Here is a 21,088-nt window from a genome sequence, read left to right as displayed (position 1 = left end):
AGTGATATATTTAATGTCAGTTGTGAGCAACTTTTTCGGTAGTTCAGCCATGTTTGTCAAGGGGTACAGGTGCCTAATTTCGACTCTCTGACAAATTGACAAATGCTCCCCCCCCCCCCCCCCATATAGATTTTTTTCATTTCTTTTCAGGAGATGGCCGGGAAGAAAACAAAGTTTCGGGCAGCAGAAATTATGAGGAAGGCAACGGAAGCCATTAAAAATAAGAAATGGGATTCCTAAAGGCGTCTACAGTATTTAGACAGCCATAATCGGCACTTCTAGATTACGCAAAGACAGGAAACTTAGAAGAGAAACTGCGCTCTAGATAGGCAGAAAATGCGCTTTATGAAGAACCTTCAGCTCAAGAGAAGCTAAAATGCAACAGGGTAATTTTAGGAGAACTAGGAGAATCATCAAAAAAGGGAAAACATCAAAGCGCCAAAAAAGAACACAAAGCTGGCTAAAATGAGTAGGGGGACAAAGAAATTTGACATATGATCAGCAGACGATTCCGAAAGTTCTGTTTCCCCTGTCTCGACAGATGATGATGACAACACAAATGAGGAGTGCATCTGTTACTCTGTCCCATACCGGGAAGATGAATCTGCGAGGTGTTTAGGGCGTTTGCGTTGGGTGCGTGAACTACGTGTTGGAACTGAGAAACATGGCTGGAAGACGTACAAAACTGAAACCTGCAAATGCTAGCCAGAATGTTGTTACAAGTGTATCATTATTGGAATCAAATTGGAATATCTCAACATTCTTTTTTTGTAATAAAACAATACTTCTATAGATAGGCAATCTTGAATTTATCTTATCAAATAACCCTCTAGTAATTAAGAAACACACTATCTGAAATCACGCAAACTTTTATTGCGCTCTCCAAAATGTACAAATTTCTTTGACAAATTACACACCTCAACAAACGTTGACGACATCGTAGATTTTACTGTAATGGCTTCTTGTAGTACGCCCATTGAAGTTTGTACAATACGTTATTAACAAACTAAACATAATTCCAAAACAAGAAAGATTTTGCTCGAACAGTCCACGGGTGTACTGCCGGCCCATAGTATTGAACGGGCACAACATTTCGGCGATCACACATGTCGCCATCGTCAGGTGTGCTGGAGAACGGCCGCCCACCCTCAGGAGCTCAGTTCGTCAGCGCACCTGACGATGGCGACATGTGTGATCGCCGAAATGTTGTGCCCGTTCAATACTATGGACCGGCAGTTCACCCGTGGACTGTTCGAGCAAGAAGTACGCCGGGAAAAACTGAAGAATCACAAGAACGATTTTCGTTCGTTATAAAAGATTATTACAAAGCAAAGCGGGTCCTCTCCTAAGCGTACATCTTGAAAAGTAAAAATAGTGGTAATCTGTATCTCATGTAGTACGTCCTCCCCGCACACGGATGAGTTCTTCCAGTCTGCGAGGCATGCTCTGGATGAGACCATCATCTTGGAGTACAAGGACCCACTTCCCAATGGCAGCTTCAATGAGGTCCTGAAGACCGTGAAGTGGATTCGGATGCTGTGCAATGGCCACTTTCAACAGATCTCGTGCATGCTCATTTGCATTCATGTCTAGAGACTGTGCTGGTCAACTCATTCGGTTGATATTGCATATCGGAAGATACAGACACTGCTAGAGTAGTGTGGGGTGTAGCGTTGTCATCGACTAGGATGATGCTGTTACCGACTTCACGTCTGTAGGGCCTCACAATCGTTTGTAGGGCCTCTTCGAGGTATCGGGGACCAGTTAAATTGCCGTAGATGGGAAATTGAGGGGTCGACCGGCCCGTCATTACTGCCGCCCAGAACATTACGCTCCCAGATGCAAACTGATGGACTTCCAGAACGTATCGGCATTCCTGGTGTCGTCTCGCGCTTCTCCAAACCCTAACACGTCCAGCGTCCGGTCGCAAACCAGTCCTGGTCTCGTCAGTAAAAAATTCTGCAATGGTTCAATGCTGACGTACTAGAGCACAGATCCTTCGATTGCGTCGGTTCCGTTGGTTCAGTGCTTAGCTTCTCATTGGTCTTCTGGAATGCAGACCATCCTGATGCAATCTTCTACGCATTGTTTGGTCTGAAGTAAGAATCCCTATTGCCTGAGGGTTGACGTAGGGCGCCTGTAAGCCGGCAGTTGGAGAAAACGATCCTGCATTGGTGTTGTCATACGAGGACGACCACTGAGAGGTCGATCGGTCACATTTCCCGTCTTCTGTACTTTATCCACATCTCAGACACACCACTTTGAGCGACACGTAAGCTATCGGCCACATCTTGCTGCTGAAAGTAAAATCGCTATCCTGACGCTATGAAAGTGTTATATGCCTCTACGTGGCATGTTACTGCAGTGCTGAACACAAAGTGAATGTAGCTGTTGTTAATACTGGACTGCTCGCGGTGTGCCGCTGCGGCAGCGGTATGTTTACATGACTGGGAAACGACCACAAAGCATGCCGGTAGTTAACATAGTCCAGAATGTGGGCTCTAACTGGATAATGCATTAAGCGCCCAGGTCAATTACACCTCTAGTACTGTAAACTACATTTTACGATAGTATTTCAAACACTTGTTGAGCCACAAAAAATGGCTCTGAGCACTATGGGACTTAACAACTGTGGTCATCAGTCCCCTAGAACTTAGAACTACCTAAACCTAACTAACCTAAGGACATCACACACATCCATTCCCGACGCAGGATTCGAACCTGCGACCGTAGCGCTCACGCGGTTCCAGACTGAAGCGCCTAGAACCGCACGGCCACACCGGCCGGCACTTGTTGAGCCATGTATTAAATATAATCTGTTGCCTTTCGATATAAAAGGTCATTAAACACTGAAAAGCCAAAGAAACTGCTACTCTTACGTCATATCGTTTACGGTCCCTGCGAGAACGCAGAACTGCCGCAACGCGACATGGCAAGGACTCGACTAACGTCTGAAGTTATGATGGGGGGAATTGTCGCCATGAATCCTGCAGGACTGTTCACAAATGCGTAAGAGGTAAGAGTAGGAGGGGATGGAGATCTCCTCTGAACAGCACGTTGCAAGACATCCCTTATATGCTTAATAGTGTTCACGCCTGGGGAGTTTGGTGGCCAACGGAAATGTTTAGACGAGTGTCCCTGGAGTGACTCTGTAGCAATTCTGGTCGTGTGGGGTGTGCATTGTCCTTCTGGAATTGCCCAAGTCCGTCGGAATGCACAATGGACAGGAATGGATGCAGATCCGAAAACCCATATCGATGTTTCGTTGAATGGTTCGCACGCTGGCACTTGTTGATGGCCCAGCATTGAAATCTGCAGCAATTAGCGGAAAGGTTGCACTCCTGTCACGTTGAACGGTCCTCAGTTTGGTCCCTTAGGAATTCACAAACATTTGAACGGTCCTCTTCAGTGGACGTTGGTCCCGTTCTTGCAGGATCTTTTTCCGGCCGCAGCGATATCGGAGATTTGATATTTTACCGGATTCCTGATATTTACGATACACTCGTGAAATGGTGGTACGGGAAAATCCCCACTTCATCGCTGCCTCGGTAATGCTTTGTTCCATCGCTCGTGTGCGCACTGTAATACGTTCCTCATCATTACGAAAGGTCGTATTCATGATCTATGGAACAAGTATTAATGGATGTACGTATGTATGTACACCACGTTCAAAATCACATAAACCTTGATAACCTGCCATTGTAGCAGCAGTAAACGATCTAACAACTGCGCCAGACACTTGTTGTCTTACATAGACGTTGCCCACGGAAGCGCCGTATTCTGGTTGTTTACATGTCTCTGTATTTGAATACGCATGTCTATGCCAGTTGCTCTGGCGCTTCAGTGTATAACCAAAATCTATTATGTTTTACATACGTCAGTCATTTTCGGAAGCTATCATCTGAATCCTAACCAACCGTGTACTTAGATTTCCTTAGCTGTCCGAAAACAGGACACCCTAGTCTACCATTTTTTCATGTAAAACAAATACTCAAAAATAGATGATAAAAAAATTGTTTCCTCAACAAAAATACCCGTCCCTTTGAGATCTTTATATAAAATGAAGACTGGCTAAATATATTTCCTTTAGGGTGCACGTATCTATCTGATAGCGCATGATCTCTTCTGATGGCGTGAATACAGTAGCGGAAATAAATTACTATTTCCTTGCTTGTAGCCATATACGTACTACTCATGGCCGTGTTCACGCTGTGTATTGTGATGTAATCAAGTCTCATATGCTTTTTGAACCCTCCGATACCTACTGGGATAGATAAACTTACTTGTAAGACTAAAACGTAGAATAAATTAGGTTTATTAAAATTCATTATTTCATGCATAAACGTTTATAATCCACGTGATTAAGAAAATTTTGAAGTTGTACCGTAAAAAATGCAAATTTATTTTCACCGAGTTTCGCTAAATGTAAGTTATTAAATCTCTTGAACTTATATATTATCGATGTTACCTTGCTCGCAATTGACTGGAAGAGCGTTAGATATTCAGTCAAGTCTGAATTATTGTAAGGAACAATTGTGAAAGGTGGTCTTGTGGAACCTTTCGTGTTGAGCAGACTTAACAAACATAACTTTGTTGCTCATGCATTTTGTCACACAAACTTACTACTTTCGAATACAGAAGATGTAATGCAGAAACTAGTTTTATTTGCACTGAATCCTCGAAGTTTACAATCCTGTAAACAGCAACATTTCTTCGTGCAAACAAGACCTGCGACCATCGTCATACACGCCCAAAAACATATGATTTTCATATAGGTGCATTGTGCTGCCACCTACCGCCAGGTACTCCATATCACCGACATAAGTGGTCATTAGACATCGTGAGAGAGCAGAATGGGGAGCTCTGCAGAACTCACGGACTTCGAACGTGGTCTGGTAATTGGGTGCCACTTGTGTCATACGTATACGTCTATACGCGCGGATTCCACACTCCTAAACATCCTTAGGTCCACTGTTTACGATGTGATAGTGAAATGGAAACGTGAAGCCATCGTACAGAACAAAAGCGTTGAGGCCGACCTCGTCTGTTGACTGACATAGACCGCTAACGGTTGAAGAGGGTAGTAATGTGTAAAAGGCAGATCTCTATCCAGACCATCATACAGGAATTCCAAACTGCGTCAGGATCCACAGCAAATATTATGAAAGTTAGGCGAGAGGTGAGAAAGCTTGGATTTCATGGTCGAGCGGCTGCTCGTAAGCCACACATCAGGCCGGTAAATGCCAAACGACGCCTCGCTTGGTGTAAGGAGTGTAAACATTGGACGTTGTCTGCAGTGACGAATCACGGTATACAATCTGGCGATCCTATGGCAGGGTGTTTGTATGGCGAATGCCCGTGAACGTCATCTACCAGCGTGTTTAGTGCCAACAGCAAAATTCGGAGGCGGTGGTGTTACGGTGTCGTCGTGTTTCTCATGGAGCAGGCTTGCTCCCCATGTTGTTTTGCGTCGCACTATCACAGCACAGGCCTACATTTATGTTTTAAGCACCTTCTTTCTTCCCACTGTTGAGGAGCAATTCGGGGATGGCTATTTAATCTTTCAACACGATCGAGCACCTGTTCATAATGCACAGCCTGTGGCGGAGTAGTTACACGACAATACCTTCCCTGTAATGGACTGGCCTGGACAGAGTCCTGACTTTAATCCTATACAACACCTTTGGGACGTTTTGGAACGCCGACATCATGCCAGGCCTCACCGACCGACATCGATACCTCTCCTCAGTGCAGCACTCCGCGAAGAATGGGCTGCCATTCCCCATGAAACCTTCCAGCACCTTATTGAACGTATGCCTGCGAGAGTGGAAGCTGTTATCAGGGCTAACGGTGGGCCAACACCATATTGAATTGCAGCATTACCAATGGACGGCGCCACGAACTTGTCAGTCATTTTCAGGCAAGTGTATACTTTTGATCACATTGTGTACCTCTGTGGCGTGACAACGAATTCAACATAGAGACAATCAGCTAAGTAGAAATATATTGATTTAATAATGTGTGCACGTGTTTTCAGTGTCATTCAAAGGAACTGACATCCGTATTGTGGGTACGTTATTTCATAAACATTATTGAAACAGACGTGTCGTCACGCGCTCTAAGGGAGGCACAGAAAAAAGAGTAAACGATTTAGAAACGGGTAACACACCCTGCTAACGTTATCCGTATGCATTAAATTAAAAGAAAATTTCGATTGTTATTTGCAACAGCCGTGTCAAAAGAGCAGCAAAAATGGAACGGCAGAAATATATCACACTGTCAGAAACAGCAAAGGGGACATGCCACATAACACTGAAATGCATGAAAGAGGACATTCGGAATGAAATTACAACGCGTCACTTCATGTGCGAGCTCTAATAAATGATGACGTCAAACTAGCGGCATTTACATAAAAATAACAAGGAGGAAAGCGCTGTGACATGGGGAACATTAATTACATGCGCACATCAGCGGCAGAAGCGGCTGCCGGTGCTGTCATAGACACGGCCGTGAGACTGTGTCCAAGTCCAGCGAAATCAGTGGTTCCTGGACAGTTCGTCTGTGACACGCAAAACACAGTTAACTAATTACCGCTGTCAACATTCCAATTTTCACAGGAGTCCTCGCTGTCGATGCAACTATCTATTACGAAGTACTGTCTGAATAAAGTGTCACAGTTAATGAGTGAAATGCTGATTTCAAAGTGGTGAAAAGACGGCAGCTTCCTTTAAATGCACAGAAATGTAAAACCTCGCATTTCAGAAAGTGAAAAAACGTCGCAGACCATGACTGCAGTATCAAGGAAGTTCATTTGGTGTCGGTCAACTCATGCCTGAGTGCAAAAAAACTGCAGGGATCGAGACACGTTAAAAGTTGTTGTCGACCTGGAAAAAGCGTTCGATAATGTAAAATGGTGAAAGATGTTGGAAATAATGAGAAACATAGGGATAAGACGGGTGACATGGAATACGTAGAGGAGCCAAGAGGGAATTGTAAGACTGGACGATGAAGAACGAAGTGCTCGGATTGAAGACAGGGATGTAGTCCTTCGCCCCTACTGTTCAGTCTATACATCGAAGAAGCAACGATGGAGTGGAATTAAAGTTCCAGGTGAAAGGATATCAATGATACAATTCGCTGATGACATCGCTATCCCGAGTGAAAGTGAAGAAGAATTACATGATCTGCTGAACGGAATGAACAGTCTGATGAGTACAGAATATGGACTGAGAGTAAATCGAAGAAAGACGAAGGTAATGAGAAGTAGCAGAAATGAGAACAGCGAGAACAGTTGAAATGATGGTCACGAAGTAGATGTAGTTAAGGAATTCTGCTAACTATGCAGCAGAACAACCAATGACGGGCAACAAGGAGGACATCAAAAGCAGACTAGCACTGGCAAAAAGGACATTCTTAGCCAAGAGCAGTCTACTGATATCAAATATAGGCCTTCATTTGAGGAAGAATTTGTGAGAATTTACGTCTGGAGCACAGCATTGTATAGTAGTGAAACATGGACTGTGGGGAAACCGGGACAGAAGAAAATCGAAGCAGGCGAATGTTGAAAGTTAGAGGGACTAATAAAGTAAGGAATGAGGAGGCTCTGCGCAGAACCGGAGAGGAGAGGAATATGTGGAAAACACTGACAAGCCATGAGGCAATGACTTCCATCGTACTAGAGGGAGCTGCAGAGGGCAAAGACTGTAGAGGAAGACATCAAGAAAATAGTTGTGGACGTATGTTCCTAGTGCTACTTTGAGATCAAGAAGTTGGCTCAGGAGAGGAATTCGTGGCGGGCCGCATCAAATCAGAAGACTGATAACTAAAAAAACAAGAATTTCAAAAGAACATTTTCAACTACACTCCTGGAAATGGAAAAAAGAACACATTGACACCGGTGTGTCAGACCCACCATACTTGCTCCGGACACTGCGAGAGGGCTGTACAAGCAATGATCACACGCACGGCACAGCGGACACACCAGGAACCGCGGTGTTGGCCGTCGAATGGCGCTAGCTGCGCAGCATTTGTGCACCGCCGCGGTCAGTGTCAGCCAGTTTGCCGTGGCATACGGAGCTCCATCGCAGTCTTTAACACTGGTAGCATGCCGCGACAGCGTGGACGTGAACCGTATGTGCAGTTGACGGACTTTGAGCGAGGGCGTATAGTGGGCATGCGGGAGGCCGGGTGGACGTACCGCCGAATTGCTCAACACGTGGGGCTTGAGGTCTCCACAGTACATCGATGTTGTCGCCAGTGGTCGGCGGAAGGTGCACGTGCCCGTCGACCTGGGACCGGACCGCAGCGACGCACGGATGCACGCCAAGACCGTAGGATCCTACGCAGTGCCGCAGGGGACCGCACCGTCACTTCCCAGCAAATTAGGGACACTGTTGCTCCTGGGGTATCGGCGAGGACCATTCGCAACCGTCTCCATGAAGCTGGGCTACGGTCCCGCACACCGTTAGGCCGTCTTCCGCTCACGCCCCAACATCGTGCAGCCCGCCTCCAGTGGTGTCGCGACAGGCGTGAATGGAGGGACGAATGGAGACGTGTCGTCTTCAGCGATGAGAGTCGCTTCTGCCTTGGTGCCAATGATGGTCGTATGCGTGTTTGGCGCCGTGCAGGTGAGCGCCACAATCAGGACTGCATACGACCGAGGCACACAGGGCCAACACCCGGCATCATGGTGTGGGGAGCGATCTCCTACACTGGCCGTACACCACTGGTGATCGTCGAGGGGACACTGAATAGTGCACGGTACATCCAAACCGTCATCGAACCCATCGTTCTACCATTCCTAGACCGGCAAGGGAACTTGCTGTTCCAACAGGACAATTCACGTCCGCATGTATCCCGTGCCACCCAACGTGCTCTAGAAGGTGTAAGTCAACTACCCTGGCCAGCAAGATCTCCGGATCTGTCCCCCATTGAGCATGTTTGGGACTGGATGAAGCGTCGTCTCACGCGGTCTGCACGTCCAGCACGAACGCTGGTCCAACTGAGGCGCCAGGTGGAAATGGCATGGCAAGCCGTTCCACAGGACTACATCCAGCATCTCTACGATCGTCTCCATGGGAGAATAGCAGCCTGCATTGCTGCGAAAGGTGGATATACACTGTACTAGTGCCGACATTGTGCATGCTCTGTTGCCTGTGTCTATGTGCCTGTGGTTCTGTCAGTGTGATCATGTGATGTATCTGACCCCAGGAATGTGTCAATAAAGTTTCCCCTTCCTGGGACAATGAATTCACGGTGTTCTTATTTCAATTTCCAGGAGTGTATTTACCAAAACCTGCGAGAAAAATATCGGCGAGAAAAATATCGGCATTCGATGGTGCCATTTCGGTATCGATATATCACTGAAACGAGAGTTTATGATTGGTGTCTGATCCAGCTTGTTTTTGTTACAAGTAACAGTCGCGAATAGCGTTTGCTCTACTTGTAGTCTGCGCAGGTCTCAACCTGTGAGTGCTTTCCAGAACTTGTGTTGTTGCTCTTTGCTTTAGATTTTGTATTACGAAGATTGTGTCCCGAACTTCGCCAGTATTGCAGCATTTGTGAGCTGCGTGTGTTTTGATAAGTAGTTAAATCTTCCAAATAACTTTCGGGTGCCTTCTGCTTTTCAATATTAATTCCGAAGTCAGTTTTCAATTGATTTTCTCACATAATTGGGCTTCATCATTGTACCTCAAGCTTAGAGAAAAGATGTTGTATATGTCAACACTTGATATGTGAATCAAATTAATTTGAGTGAATAAAGCCACATTCATTGTAACGTTTATTTTTATTCCAGCTGTCCTACAACTACTTTCGCTTACTGCGGCGCCCCTCCCTTATTATATCATCAGGTGGGTTTACATCTCTGAATTGTGTGCTCGCTGTGTCGGCGTTGCAGAGTTGAAGAGGTTCCACTAGCTAGAACATTATTGATTAACCAGGGGTAGGTGATTGCTTCATTCCCGGGAGGGCCATTTTTAACGCAGCTAGTGTGGTATTTCTTCAGATCGGCTTTCTTCAAAAACAGTTGCACAAAATGATGAACAAAAATCTAAACAAAAAACTTTTTTTTAAATTATCAGCGATCTTATATAATATAATTAAATATATATAATTAAAAAATCTAAATGACAAGACTTGCGGTGGGCGCAGACTTGTGAGGGGAAATGCTGACGTAGTCGGCACTCGGCGCTACCAACAGAAATTGCAACGTTGAACTTCACCAAGCAATTTTGACGCAACAACTGCAAGGGGGTTTGAAGAAACGAAAAAACAGGGAAGTCGACATGGAGTGTTCCGGACAAATCCGATATGTGATGCAGCCTAACAAAGTTCTCATCGGACACCTTTTATTGTGCCACTTACATGCAGTTACCATCGTTAGCACCATGGTTATCGCCAAGCATGAATGTGCATCGTTTCCCTTTCAGTTCTTGGCCTAAGGTTCAAATGGTTCAAATGGCTCTGAGCACTGTGGGACTTAACATCTGAGGTCATCAGTCCCCTAGAACTTAGAACCACTTAAACCTAACTAACCTAAGGACATCACACACACCCATGCCCGAGGCAGGATTCGAACCTGCGACCGTAGCGGTCTCGCGGTTCCAGACTGTAGCGCCCAGAACCGCTCGGCCACAACGGCCGGCTTTTGGTCTAAGGGGGACAGGCAGGCTGCTAGCTTTTTGGAGTGCAGAACGTCTAATAATAAATCAATACTTAAATATACAGCAATTCTTCCAATCCACATGTGGCATACAGCAAACCCGTGCTTAACAGTATTAGTTAAAAACAGTAAGCATTTACTGCGTGAGCCCCCATCTTACTCTGTTACTACTCTGTTTACTACCTGAGCCCGAATCTGCTACTCGATCCTGTGAACGGGAACGCGCTATGCATATCTTGGTGCCTCTCGCGTCCATCTAGAAAAGATAACCTGAAGATGCCTAAATAAGGCGAAACGCGTCGGTGAAAAATAAAAAAATAAAATTACAATCAAGACTGTTTTTAACTAATAAATATACAGCTCTAAAACCTACAGTATATTTACAAAGTCCAGCCGATATTTTTATATGTTTTCCATCGATATATCGATATGACGATACCTTTCGCGAAAAATTTGGAAATTTGTGGTAAGTTCCTATGGGAGCAAACTGCTGAGGTCATCGGTTCCTAGGTTTACACACTGTTTAATGTAACTAAAAACTGATTTACGCTGAGGACAACACACATACCCATGTCCAAGGAAGGACTCGAACGTCCAACGGGAGGAGCCGCGCGAACCGTGGCAAGGCGCCAAAGACCGCGCGGGCTAGCCGCGGTATTAGTGATACTTCTTTAAATGTCAGTATATCGGATTCCCGATATTTTTAAAAATATCAACAGTCCGAGTGCCTGATAGAACCGCCCAGCAACCTGACTCCTCGCCAGCTCTCCTTCACTTCGCTGTCAAACCCAGAGGGAACCAATTCCCCCGTTGGCCATCGTGACGAGTGTGAATTGCTTATTCCACACCACTTTGCATAGAAGTCCTGCTTAAATTTTCCATTTTGCGCATGTTCTATTGCCGTAGCCTAACCATAAGTTGGCAAGTTGTTGTTGTTGTTGTTGTTGTTGTGGTCTTCAGTCCTGAGACTTATTTGATGCAGCCCTCCATGCTACTCTATCCTGTGCAAGCTTCTTCATCTCCCAGTACCTACTGCAACATACATCCTTCTGAATCTGCTTAGTGTCTTGGTCTCCCTCTACGATTGTTACCCTGCACGCTTCCCTCCAGTACTAAATTGGTGATCCCTTGATGCCTCAGAACATGTCCTACCAACCGAGCCCTTCTTCTGGTCAAGTTGTGCCACAAACTTCTCTTCTCCCAATGCTATTCAATACCCCCTCATTAGTTATATGATCTACCCATCTAATCTTCAGCATTCTTCATTTCGAAAGCTTCTATTCTCTTCTTGTCCAAACTAGTTATCGTCCATGTTTCACTTCCATACATGCCTACTTTCAGAAACGACTTCCCGACACTTAAATCTATACTCCATGTTAACAAATTTCTCTTCTTCAGTTGGAAAGTAGGCGGTGCTATCTCTTTGCTTATTGGCTGCAGGTCTACCGTGCGAAAAGCGGCTCGATTCCCTTGCCGTGTGCGAAAATATGGCGGTGGCTTCCCCTCTGCTATGGTTCCAGGAACCGCCCAGCTCCGTCTCGCAAGGTCTATCAGGAGGCACCTGAAGAATAGCCCAGCACACAGCAGAACGGTGGCTAGCGGGACCGCCGATCAGAGAATAGCCCTCTCGGCCGGCTGTCTCACGAGACTTAGCCCGCTCGTGCGAAAACTTCTGGGAACATCTCGAGACGCTGCTGTTCAGTCGGAGAACATAACAAGTGTGTCGGTGACCACGCCCCTCCCGCCACCTGCCCTACGCTCCTCACAAAGACTCCCGGCCAATACAGCATATAAGGCTATTATTAAATGTCGGATAGTGACATGTGAGTAATCAGTATCGTCACGGGGTGTCAGATTTTGGTTCATTGGTACGGTACTGGAGAAAAGCTATCAGCCTATAAAGTACAAAAGGGACTGCTTACAAAACACACGTACGACCTATGTTAGAATAACGCTCAGTTGTGTGGGGCTTGTACCAAATAGGACTGAAAGTATACAAGCACGAATGGTTTGTTTCACCCATAAGAGAATGTCCTGCACATGATGAAAGAACTGAATTTGCAGATACTTAACGATGAACCCAAACTTTCTCGTGAAAGCCTACTTAGACAGCTTCTAGAACTGTAAGTGATAAATTTACGGTATATTACAACTCCCTACTTGTAGTTTCTTAGACTTTCCCGGCGATTTTGTGACATCTCATTTAATTGGGTCTACTGCCGGTGGTCTGCGTTTATCTAACACAGTATTTCGACGTCGTACCTCGGCGTCATCATCAGGTGCTTCCTGTGACTGAACGACAGGTTTTTTTTTTTTCATTCCCTTCTCTTAGGGAGAAAGGCGGGCTGTTCTAGGGCTTGCTATACGCCCTTTATCAGCTATAGGGTATAAGTTTATTCTGTTTTGGCACTATTTATTTTGCTCGCAAGGGGTGGATGGGGGAGGGGGTGGTTCCCAATTGGGAATAGGCTGATCGTGTCCCGTATTTATGTCTGGACGGTGTTTGGCGTTCCCGCTGCGACCGTGTCGGTTGGTCGCTAGATGTTCCGTCCGCGCCCGCTTCCGCTGTTTTCCCCAGTGGCGGCCGTTTCGTGGCGTACCGTACTAGGGTCAGCCTGTCGTTCAGTCACAGGAAGCACTTGATGAAGACGCCGAGGTACTGTGTCGGTGTTAGATAAACGCAGACCACCGGCAGTACACCCGATTCAATCAGAACTCCCTACTTTTCGCTCACATAGGGATCGTGAGGACAAGATCGAACTAATTACAGAACGCACAGAGACGTTTAAGCAGTCATTCTTCCCGAGCTGCAAACGGAATGGAAGTCCTAATAACTCGTACAATAGGATATAACCTCTGCCATCCACGTCGCACTGGTTTGCAGCGTATGGATGTAGACACAGTGATATCAGTCGACGCCTTCCCATCACGTCCGCGACAGACACCAGGGCGTGGTATGCTAAGTACACATTCCACCTACTCGGCGCTAGCAATGTGCGGCCTCTTGTGAACGGCTAAAAAAATCTCGTGCAGTTCGCCAGATCACCACCTGCTGTCTTTCTACGAAGCTGTTGCTCACGCACCGCAACGGGACCAGCGTAACGACCTGTGATTAACATCTTGGACTACGCTTTCGGTTATCTCTATTGGTACTAAGAACTTGGCTGGCGACGACTTGGCGTATTCGCGGTTTTCGATTGTTCTGCCGATTTACAAGGTGGTCCATAGGTGGGTAATCACATGGGACAGAAGAAAAGCTATATTAGAAACATTTTGATAGCTGGCATCTTGGGTCCAACACAAATAAAAAAAAAAAGGTTCAAATGGCTCTCAGCACTATGGGACTTAACTTCTGAGGTCATCAGTCCCCTAGAACTTGGAACTACTTAAACCTAACTAACCTAAGGACATCACACACATCCATGTCCGACGCAGGATTCGAACCTGCGACCGTAGCGGTCGCACGGTGCCAGACTGTAGCGCCTAGAACCGCTCGGCCGCCCAGGCCGGCCAACACAAATCGCTGAAGTGGCGTCCAGTTGGAAGACATGCACCAGGCTGTTGAAGCACACCAAATTATTACCATCACTAGCTGACCCAGCAAACTCTGTTCCGCCTTAAAGCCAATAAATAATCAGATTTTGGATGTTAAATTCAAATTTTTACTAGGAAATACAAATAAAAAATTAAGTATTTTAATGATTCTTCATTCTTTATGTTTTTTGGTGCATAGCTTCCACTCTTCAATAAAGTACCTTGTGATACACGACATTTTTTTGTTTTATTATCAGGTGCAAGAACAAACAAGGTAGATGGTCTTCCGACCCGTGAACATGCCACATATAATTGACCACGTGAAAAACATGGATATTCCAGATTTAAACCACAAACTTTCAAGGACTGGCCTTGTGATTTCTTAATGGTCATGGCGAATGCAAGACGGATCGGAAATTGGAGTCTTTTAAACTCAAACGGCGTATCGGTTGGGGTCATCGGGATCCTCGGAATGACAACTTCCTCACCTTCCAGCCGGCCGAAGTGGCCATGCGGTTAAAGGCGCTGCAGTCTGGAACCGCAAGACCGCTACGGTCGCAGGTTCGAATCCTGCCTCGGGCATGGATGTTTGTGATGTCCTTAGGTTAGTTAGGTTTAACTAGTTCTAAGTTCTAGGGGACTAATGACCTCAGCAGTTGAGTCCCATCGTGCTCAGAGCCATTTGAACCTCACCTTCCAATTTTCCTTTGAGTATCGTCGTGTAAATAACATTGTTCATCAATTTACTTACCATCAAACGCGTACCGTTGCACAGTTTTGGTTGGTTTATCTTTCGAAGCATGATTACTACGGAGCCCACTTTTAGGCCTAAATTGTGCGGCGGTAAGCCAGGCGCATCCAAGGAGCTTAAAAATTCATTTGGATAGTTGGTGGCTTCATCTTCATTTGTTACACAGTCAATAGATTTGAATGAATTCTTTTTACCAATGATCTCATTCTGAATTGTGTAGTTTAGATCATCTACATGTTTTGTATCCATCTTGCATTACGGCTTTGTCGATAAATATTCGAGAAATATTCGGCATTGTTAATGATGATTCAAAGAAAATACAAATTATTTCTATAAATTTTTAGTTACTGATATGTACTGATACTTAACCGTAGACGTTTAGCTGTCATTTGCGTTTTGTTATTCCATGTCAGATGCGTTTTTGCTATAGCACGTTTTATAGTGACGTTTAGCTGACATTTGCGTTTTGTTGTTCCATGCCAGATGCGTTTCTGTTATATTACGTTTTGTAGCGGTCGAACGGGATAAAAAGTACCCTATGTCCGTCTCCTGGTTCTAAGCTACCTCTCTACCAATTTTCAGCCAAATCGGTCCAGCCGTTCTTGAGTTATAAATAGTCTAACTAACACGACTTTCTTTTATATATATAGGTTATTGGCTGACATCTTCTGCGATAACGCAGGTGCTCCTCTCCCTTGATATCAGAAAGATCTCAATGTGTTCGGCTTGTGTTGACGCCTACAGCTTTCACGACAATTCTAAGGAAGAAACATCAATCACAACCGTAGAATGGATAAAGATATGCTAAAATATAAGAGAACACTGTTTTTCTATTGCAATTCCCTATCTGCTTGGCCGGCCGGGGTGGCCGAGCGGTTCTAGGGGCTGCAGTCTGGAACCGCGCGACTGCTACGGTCGCAGGTTCGAATCCTGCCTCGGGCATGGATGTATGTGATGTCCTTAGGTCAGTTCGTTTTAAGTAGTTCTAAGTTCTAGGGGACTGATTTAATGTCGTGTGACGAGGGCCCCCCGTCGGGTAGACCGCTCGCCTGGTGCTAGTCTTTCGATTTGACGCCACTTCAGCGACTTGCGCGTCGATGGGGATGAAATGATGATGATCAGGACAACACAACACTCAGTCCCTGAGTGGGGAAAATCTCCGACCCAGCCGGGAATCGAACCCGGGCCCTTAGGATTGACAGCCTATCGCGCTGATCACTCAGCTACCGGGGGCGGACAGGGGACTGGTGACCTCAGATGTTAAGTCCCATAGTGGCCATTTGAACCTATCTGCTTGACATGTCACATGACCTTCCTTCCATTACAAAAGTACGAGTTGCGTCCAATACGGTGCCTTCCAAAGTTCCATGTTGGCAACATAGCTTCACAGTTTTCCCTCCTCATATCCCCACTGCTTTAAAATTCTCCACATCCACCAGATTTGTAAGAACGGCCCCACACATATGGACCACCCTGTACTTCGGCAATCAACCGGCTGGTTGACCTGCATACCGCCCAGGCAACTATGTGACCTCCAAAGATTTACCACGACACACAAGCCGCCAATCGCAGACTCTTCTATCGTGGAGTAGTAATCAAAGTGAATTCCTTGAAGCAGCACACTGTGTTGAGTGGGCAGAGAATGAGAGGGTGACCCGTGTGTTGCAGATGATCGCACGCGTGTGGGGCGGCGCGGGGGCGGACGCCGAGTGGACGGACGTGCCGGTGACGCCCCTGACCACGTGCCGAGACCTGGTGGACTGCTGCCGGGACCCCGGGGACGAGCCCTGCACGCTGGTCGAGGTGTCGGTGGGACACGGTGAGTAGCCCCACGTGCCGAACACTCTGTATGGAAGCGACTTGTTGACGTGTTGCTGGAATAGGCCCAATTGGTGAAAACTCCCTTTGTTGTTTAAAAAAGACTGCTAAAAGTGTTACTAGGACACAGAGAGTAGCCTCTTCCGCTGAGATCTGGTCTGAGGTACAGAAGTGACTGTGTCCAGGTGTCACTGGGACATGGTGAGTTTCCCTACTTGCTAAACATTCTGTAAGTTGAGGTATGGGAAAGGCTGACTGATGTCCCACTGAGAGACAGTGAGTAGCCCTTCCTGCTGATCACTCAGTAGGCTGAGGTTCAGAAAGGTCTGGTAGAAGTGTCACTAGTAGCCCCAAGTGGTGAACACTCTGTAGGTTGTGGTATGGAAGGGACTTGTTGACATGTTGCTGGAACGTAATGGATAGGCCCAATTGGTGAAAACTCCCTTTGTTGTTTAAAACAGACTGGTAAAAGTGTTACTAGGACACAGAGAGAAGCCTCTTCTTGACTGAAGTACAGAAGAGACTGAACCAAGTGTCACTGGGATATGGTGAGTTTCCCCACAGGCCACATCTACAGCTACGTGATCACTCTGCTATTCACAATAAAGTGCCTGGCAAAGGGGATCAATGAACCACCTTCAAGCTGTCTCTCTACCGTTCCACTCTCGAACGCCACGCGGAAAAAATAGCACTTAAATTTTTCTGTGCGAGCCCCGATTTCTCTTATTTTATCGTCGTGATGATCATTTCTCCCTATGTATGTGGGTGCCAACAGAATGTTTTCGCAATCGGAGGAGAAAACTGGTGATTGAAATTTCATGAGAAGATCCCGTCCCAACGAAAAGCGCCTTTGTTTTAATGATTGCCACTCCAATTCACGTATCATTTCTGTGACACTGTCTCCCCTATTTCGCGATAATATAAAACGAGCTGCCCTTATTTGTACATTGGTACCGACATGAGCCACCACCTGCAGTTGGCTGCACCGTGTACTCTTCATGGCATTCGGAAGCACCCTTTCCACATAAGGAGTGACTCCCCCCAGAATGCACACAGAGTGCACACTGGCTTCCTTCCCCTCCTTGGCAGCCACGTTCCTAAACACTCTGTAAGTTGAGATACGGGAAAGGCTGACTGATGTCCCACAGAGAGTCATGAGTAGCCCCTCCTCCTGCTGATCACTCAGTAGGCTGAGGTACAGAAGGGTCTGACAGAAGTGTCACTGGTAGCCCCAAGTGGTGAACACTCCTTAGGTTAAGGTACAGTAAGGGCTGTTTGGCGTATCGGTGGGATACAGCAAGTAGCCCCACCTGCTGAGCACTCAGTAGGATGAGGTACGGAAAGGGGTGGTAGAGACGTCATTAGGACAGACTGAGTAGCACCACCTGCTGAGCACTTTGTAAAATGAGGTACAGAAAGGGCTGTTAGCGAGCAGTGGCACTTACTGAACACTACTTGGTTTGAGGCACAGTAGGAGCGGGTTGAGACATGAATAGGACACACTGAACTGTCCCACTAGCTGAACATTCAACAGGGTGAGATACAGAAAGGGCTGGTAGAGATGTTGCTAGGAAACATCGAACAGTCCTACCTGCTGAGCAGACAAGTAAAGAAAGGGCTGACTAATGTATCACTAGAAGGTGGTGAGTACCCCCATCCGCTGAGCCCTAGATGGAATGAGATACAGAAAGGACTGGACGAGTTGTCACTGGGACATGATGAATAGCCCCATCTGCTGAACCCTTGATATATTTAGATATAAAAAGATCTGGCCCATTTTTCATCGTCGCAGAGAGGTGGAAGTCTACGGGTTCTAAATCAGAACTGTACGATGGATGTGGCAGAAGGGGCCAACTAAAATTTGGTACTGCTTTCCATGACCAAACAACTGTTTTGGGGCTGGTATCATCGTGTTGCAAGTGAAATTTAGTCCTTTTCTGGAATGACTCTAGAAATTCGGTTTGTCAGCGTCATCAGTATCGCCTTGTAAGCGTTCTTAGTTGCTGTAGACTCCAGGAAATCCAAAGGACTGACAAGGCTGTGCACATCACTTCACCAACAGAATGGCTGTGTTTTGAACTTCTTCTTTGTTGGAGAACTCTCATGTTGCCATTCCTTGTACCATCCTTTGGATTCTTGCTCGTAGAGGTGACAGCACATCTCCAGAACTACAGTCAGCCTCGTATCGATCCAGCAGATACTGAAATTATTGCATTTGATGATGATTTTGGTCTGATGTAAGCCTTTGCAGGGTCCATCTCTCACAATCTCCGGGATGCCCAAGACTGCGTAACATCTTGCTTAAGACATCAGAGCCCACTTTAGCTGTGCACACAATTCCTGGGTCGTAATGCACCGATCTTCATAAATGAGTTGATGCAGAAGCTGTCCATTGTGAGGGATAGCAGCTGATCAGCGTCGACTGGTGTGTAGTTTGTTTTAATAGCCTTTCCACCTGTCTGAGGTGCAGAACTCTCTGCCTCACATTACTAATGTGTACTGCATCGTCTCCACCTACCTTTAGCAACAGTAGACGGATTGGCGCAATCCCTCCATCAGAGAGGACTGGAATGACACAACTCAGTTTTATGCACGCATCGACGCCAGTCATCGTTGTAGAACGCTGCTGCTGTTATTTGTCGCAAAGAAAGAGAACAACAGGACATTAGCGGTCAGATTAAAAATTACTATTACACCAACATAATTGGCTCGGTTCTCAAAATAATGAAGGAGGTATTAGCTTCGCAATACATGGGCATTTGAATAAGATGCTTTAGGCTAGAAACTACTTACGATAAAACAAATGAAGAAGTTTTTATGCAAAAGATTCATTTTCTGACGTGTTCGACCCCACCGGGGACACATTGAAAGTTATCTGTTCCGATTTGTTATAGAGAGTGAAAGTGAATATGAAACTGTATGTAGGTTAACGCTAAATGTTGGAGACAAAATTCAACTGCGAGAATGCATAGATAAATGTAACTGCGAGATTCTTCAGAAAATAATGCCCTGTCTGAAACTTATTGTAATCATAAAATCTGACTATGAAATCTGACAAAAGAAAAGTGATTACTTTGAAAGTAAAGGTGCTCCCTGTCAAATTTAATTAAAGAAAGAATCTGTTGACATCACAGAGTGCAAAACTACTCTCGTAGCTACAGCGCATCGCGATAACAGAACTGCAAAAATCTGACAACAGAGATACGCAGAGGTTCAATGCATACTGTGAAAACATTGCTATCGTCATCGGTTCATGATTTTTTGATAATGGTTTTTAAATAATTTAAAGTTAATTAATTCTTAGGATGTGGACAGTGACTCTGGTTTTTATTTTAACTCACTTCCAATCTCATTTCCTTAGATTCAATAACATTTAATGAAACTTCAAAAACACTTAAGCTTTCTCTGAAATCACGTAACAATAATCCAAGACTTACAAAAATTGAACTTACAAAATTGAACTTCACGTATATAATCTTTCTTTAAATAAAATTCCAGAACCTAATTCTTAAATCCATTTCGCTCTCAACGATCGATAAACCCTAACAAAAAAGAACTGAAACACAAAAAGATTCCTGATCTGGATGTCTGACGAACCAAGAATACTGCATTATCAAACCTCTGAAGCAAATAAAACAAATTTAATCATTACCTGTAATTCATTCTTCACAAATATTTCGCACCAATGTAAAAATCAATTCTTTTTCTCTCCGGAATTAGACTCCTACTAATTCACAATGTAAGTCCAAAAGTCTCCGTTGTTTGTCCGTTGCCGCTACTAAACCAAAACTGGACTGTTCACTTATAACTCCAAAGCTCAATTGACTGTCTCCTCTCCTCTCCTCCGCTCGCGATCAAAATATAAACCTGGCGCGCGTCTTCGCAGAGCAAAGATCACATCCGACTCACCTCTGTGCGGCCTAGCAACTTTGTCGAGACTGCGCGCGCATATCTGAGCAATCCAGACTTTGCGAGCGCGGTTTCAGACATCCAAAACAAGAAAAAATTCCTACAAAAATTAACACTCACACCTTTCAACATCACAGACAACTGCGCTGTTTGTCAAGGTTGGGTAGCATTTATCTCATGCTAGGTGAGGAGAACCCTACGTCATAGTGACGTAACGCTACGTCAACGTAAATAACCTAAATCGACTACATGAATACGTGTATCGATCTTTGCAGTTGTACCACATAGCGGTTGCACCGATAACGAGGAAGCTAAATGCAAATATTTGAACAGTTCTCGGGTATCCGACCGGGTAGCGTCGTAATATCTCTACAATATTTCGGCAGACGTACACGCTGCCATCTTCAGGTGGT

At 45.5% G+C, this 21,088-nt stretch overlaps 1 protein-coding gene across 1 annotated transcript in view; it reads left to right on the top strand.

The window, feature by feature from the left end:
* The window catches only part of LOC126210003 (apoptosis-stimulating of p53 protein 2-like), a 664,157-nt gene that overhangs the window by 479,858 nt on the left and 163,211 nt on the right, over window positions 1-21,088 (top strand). The window contains exon 2 of the mRNA XM_049939110.1: window positions 16,617-16,767. Coding sequence (XP_049795067.1) covers window positions 16,617-16,767 — 151 coding nt within the window. The remainder of the gene's footprint in view (window positions 1-16,616; window positions 16,768-21,088) is intronic.

The sequence above is a fragment of the Schistocerca nitens genome, chromosome 10 (assembly GCF_023898315.1).
Source record: "Schistocerca nitens isolate TAMUIC-IGC-003100 chromosome 10, iqSchNite1.1, whole genome shotgun sequence".
NCBI lineage: Eukaryota > Metazoa > Arthropoda > Insecta > Orthoptera > Acrididae > Schistocerca > Schistocerca nitens.
This window is presented reverse-complemented; position numbering and strand designations above follow the sequence as displayed.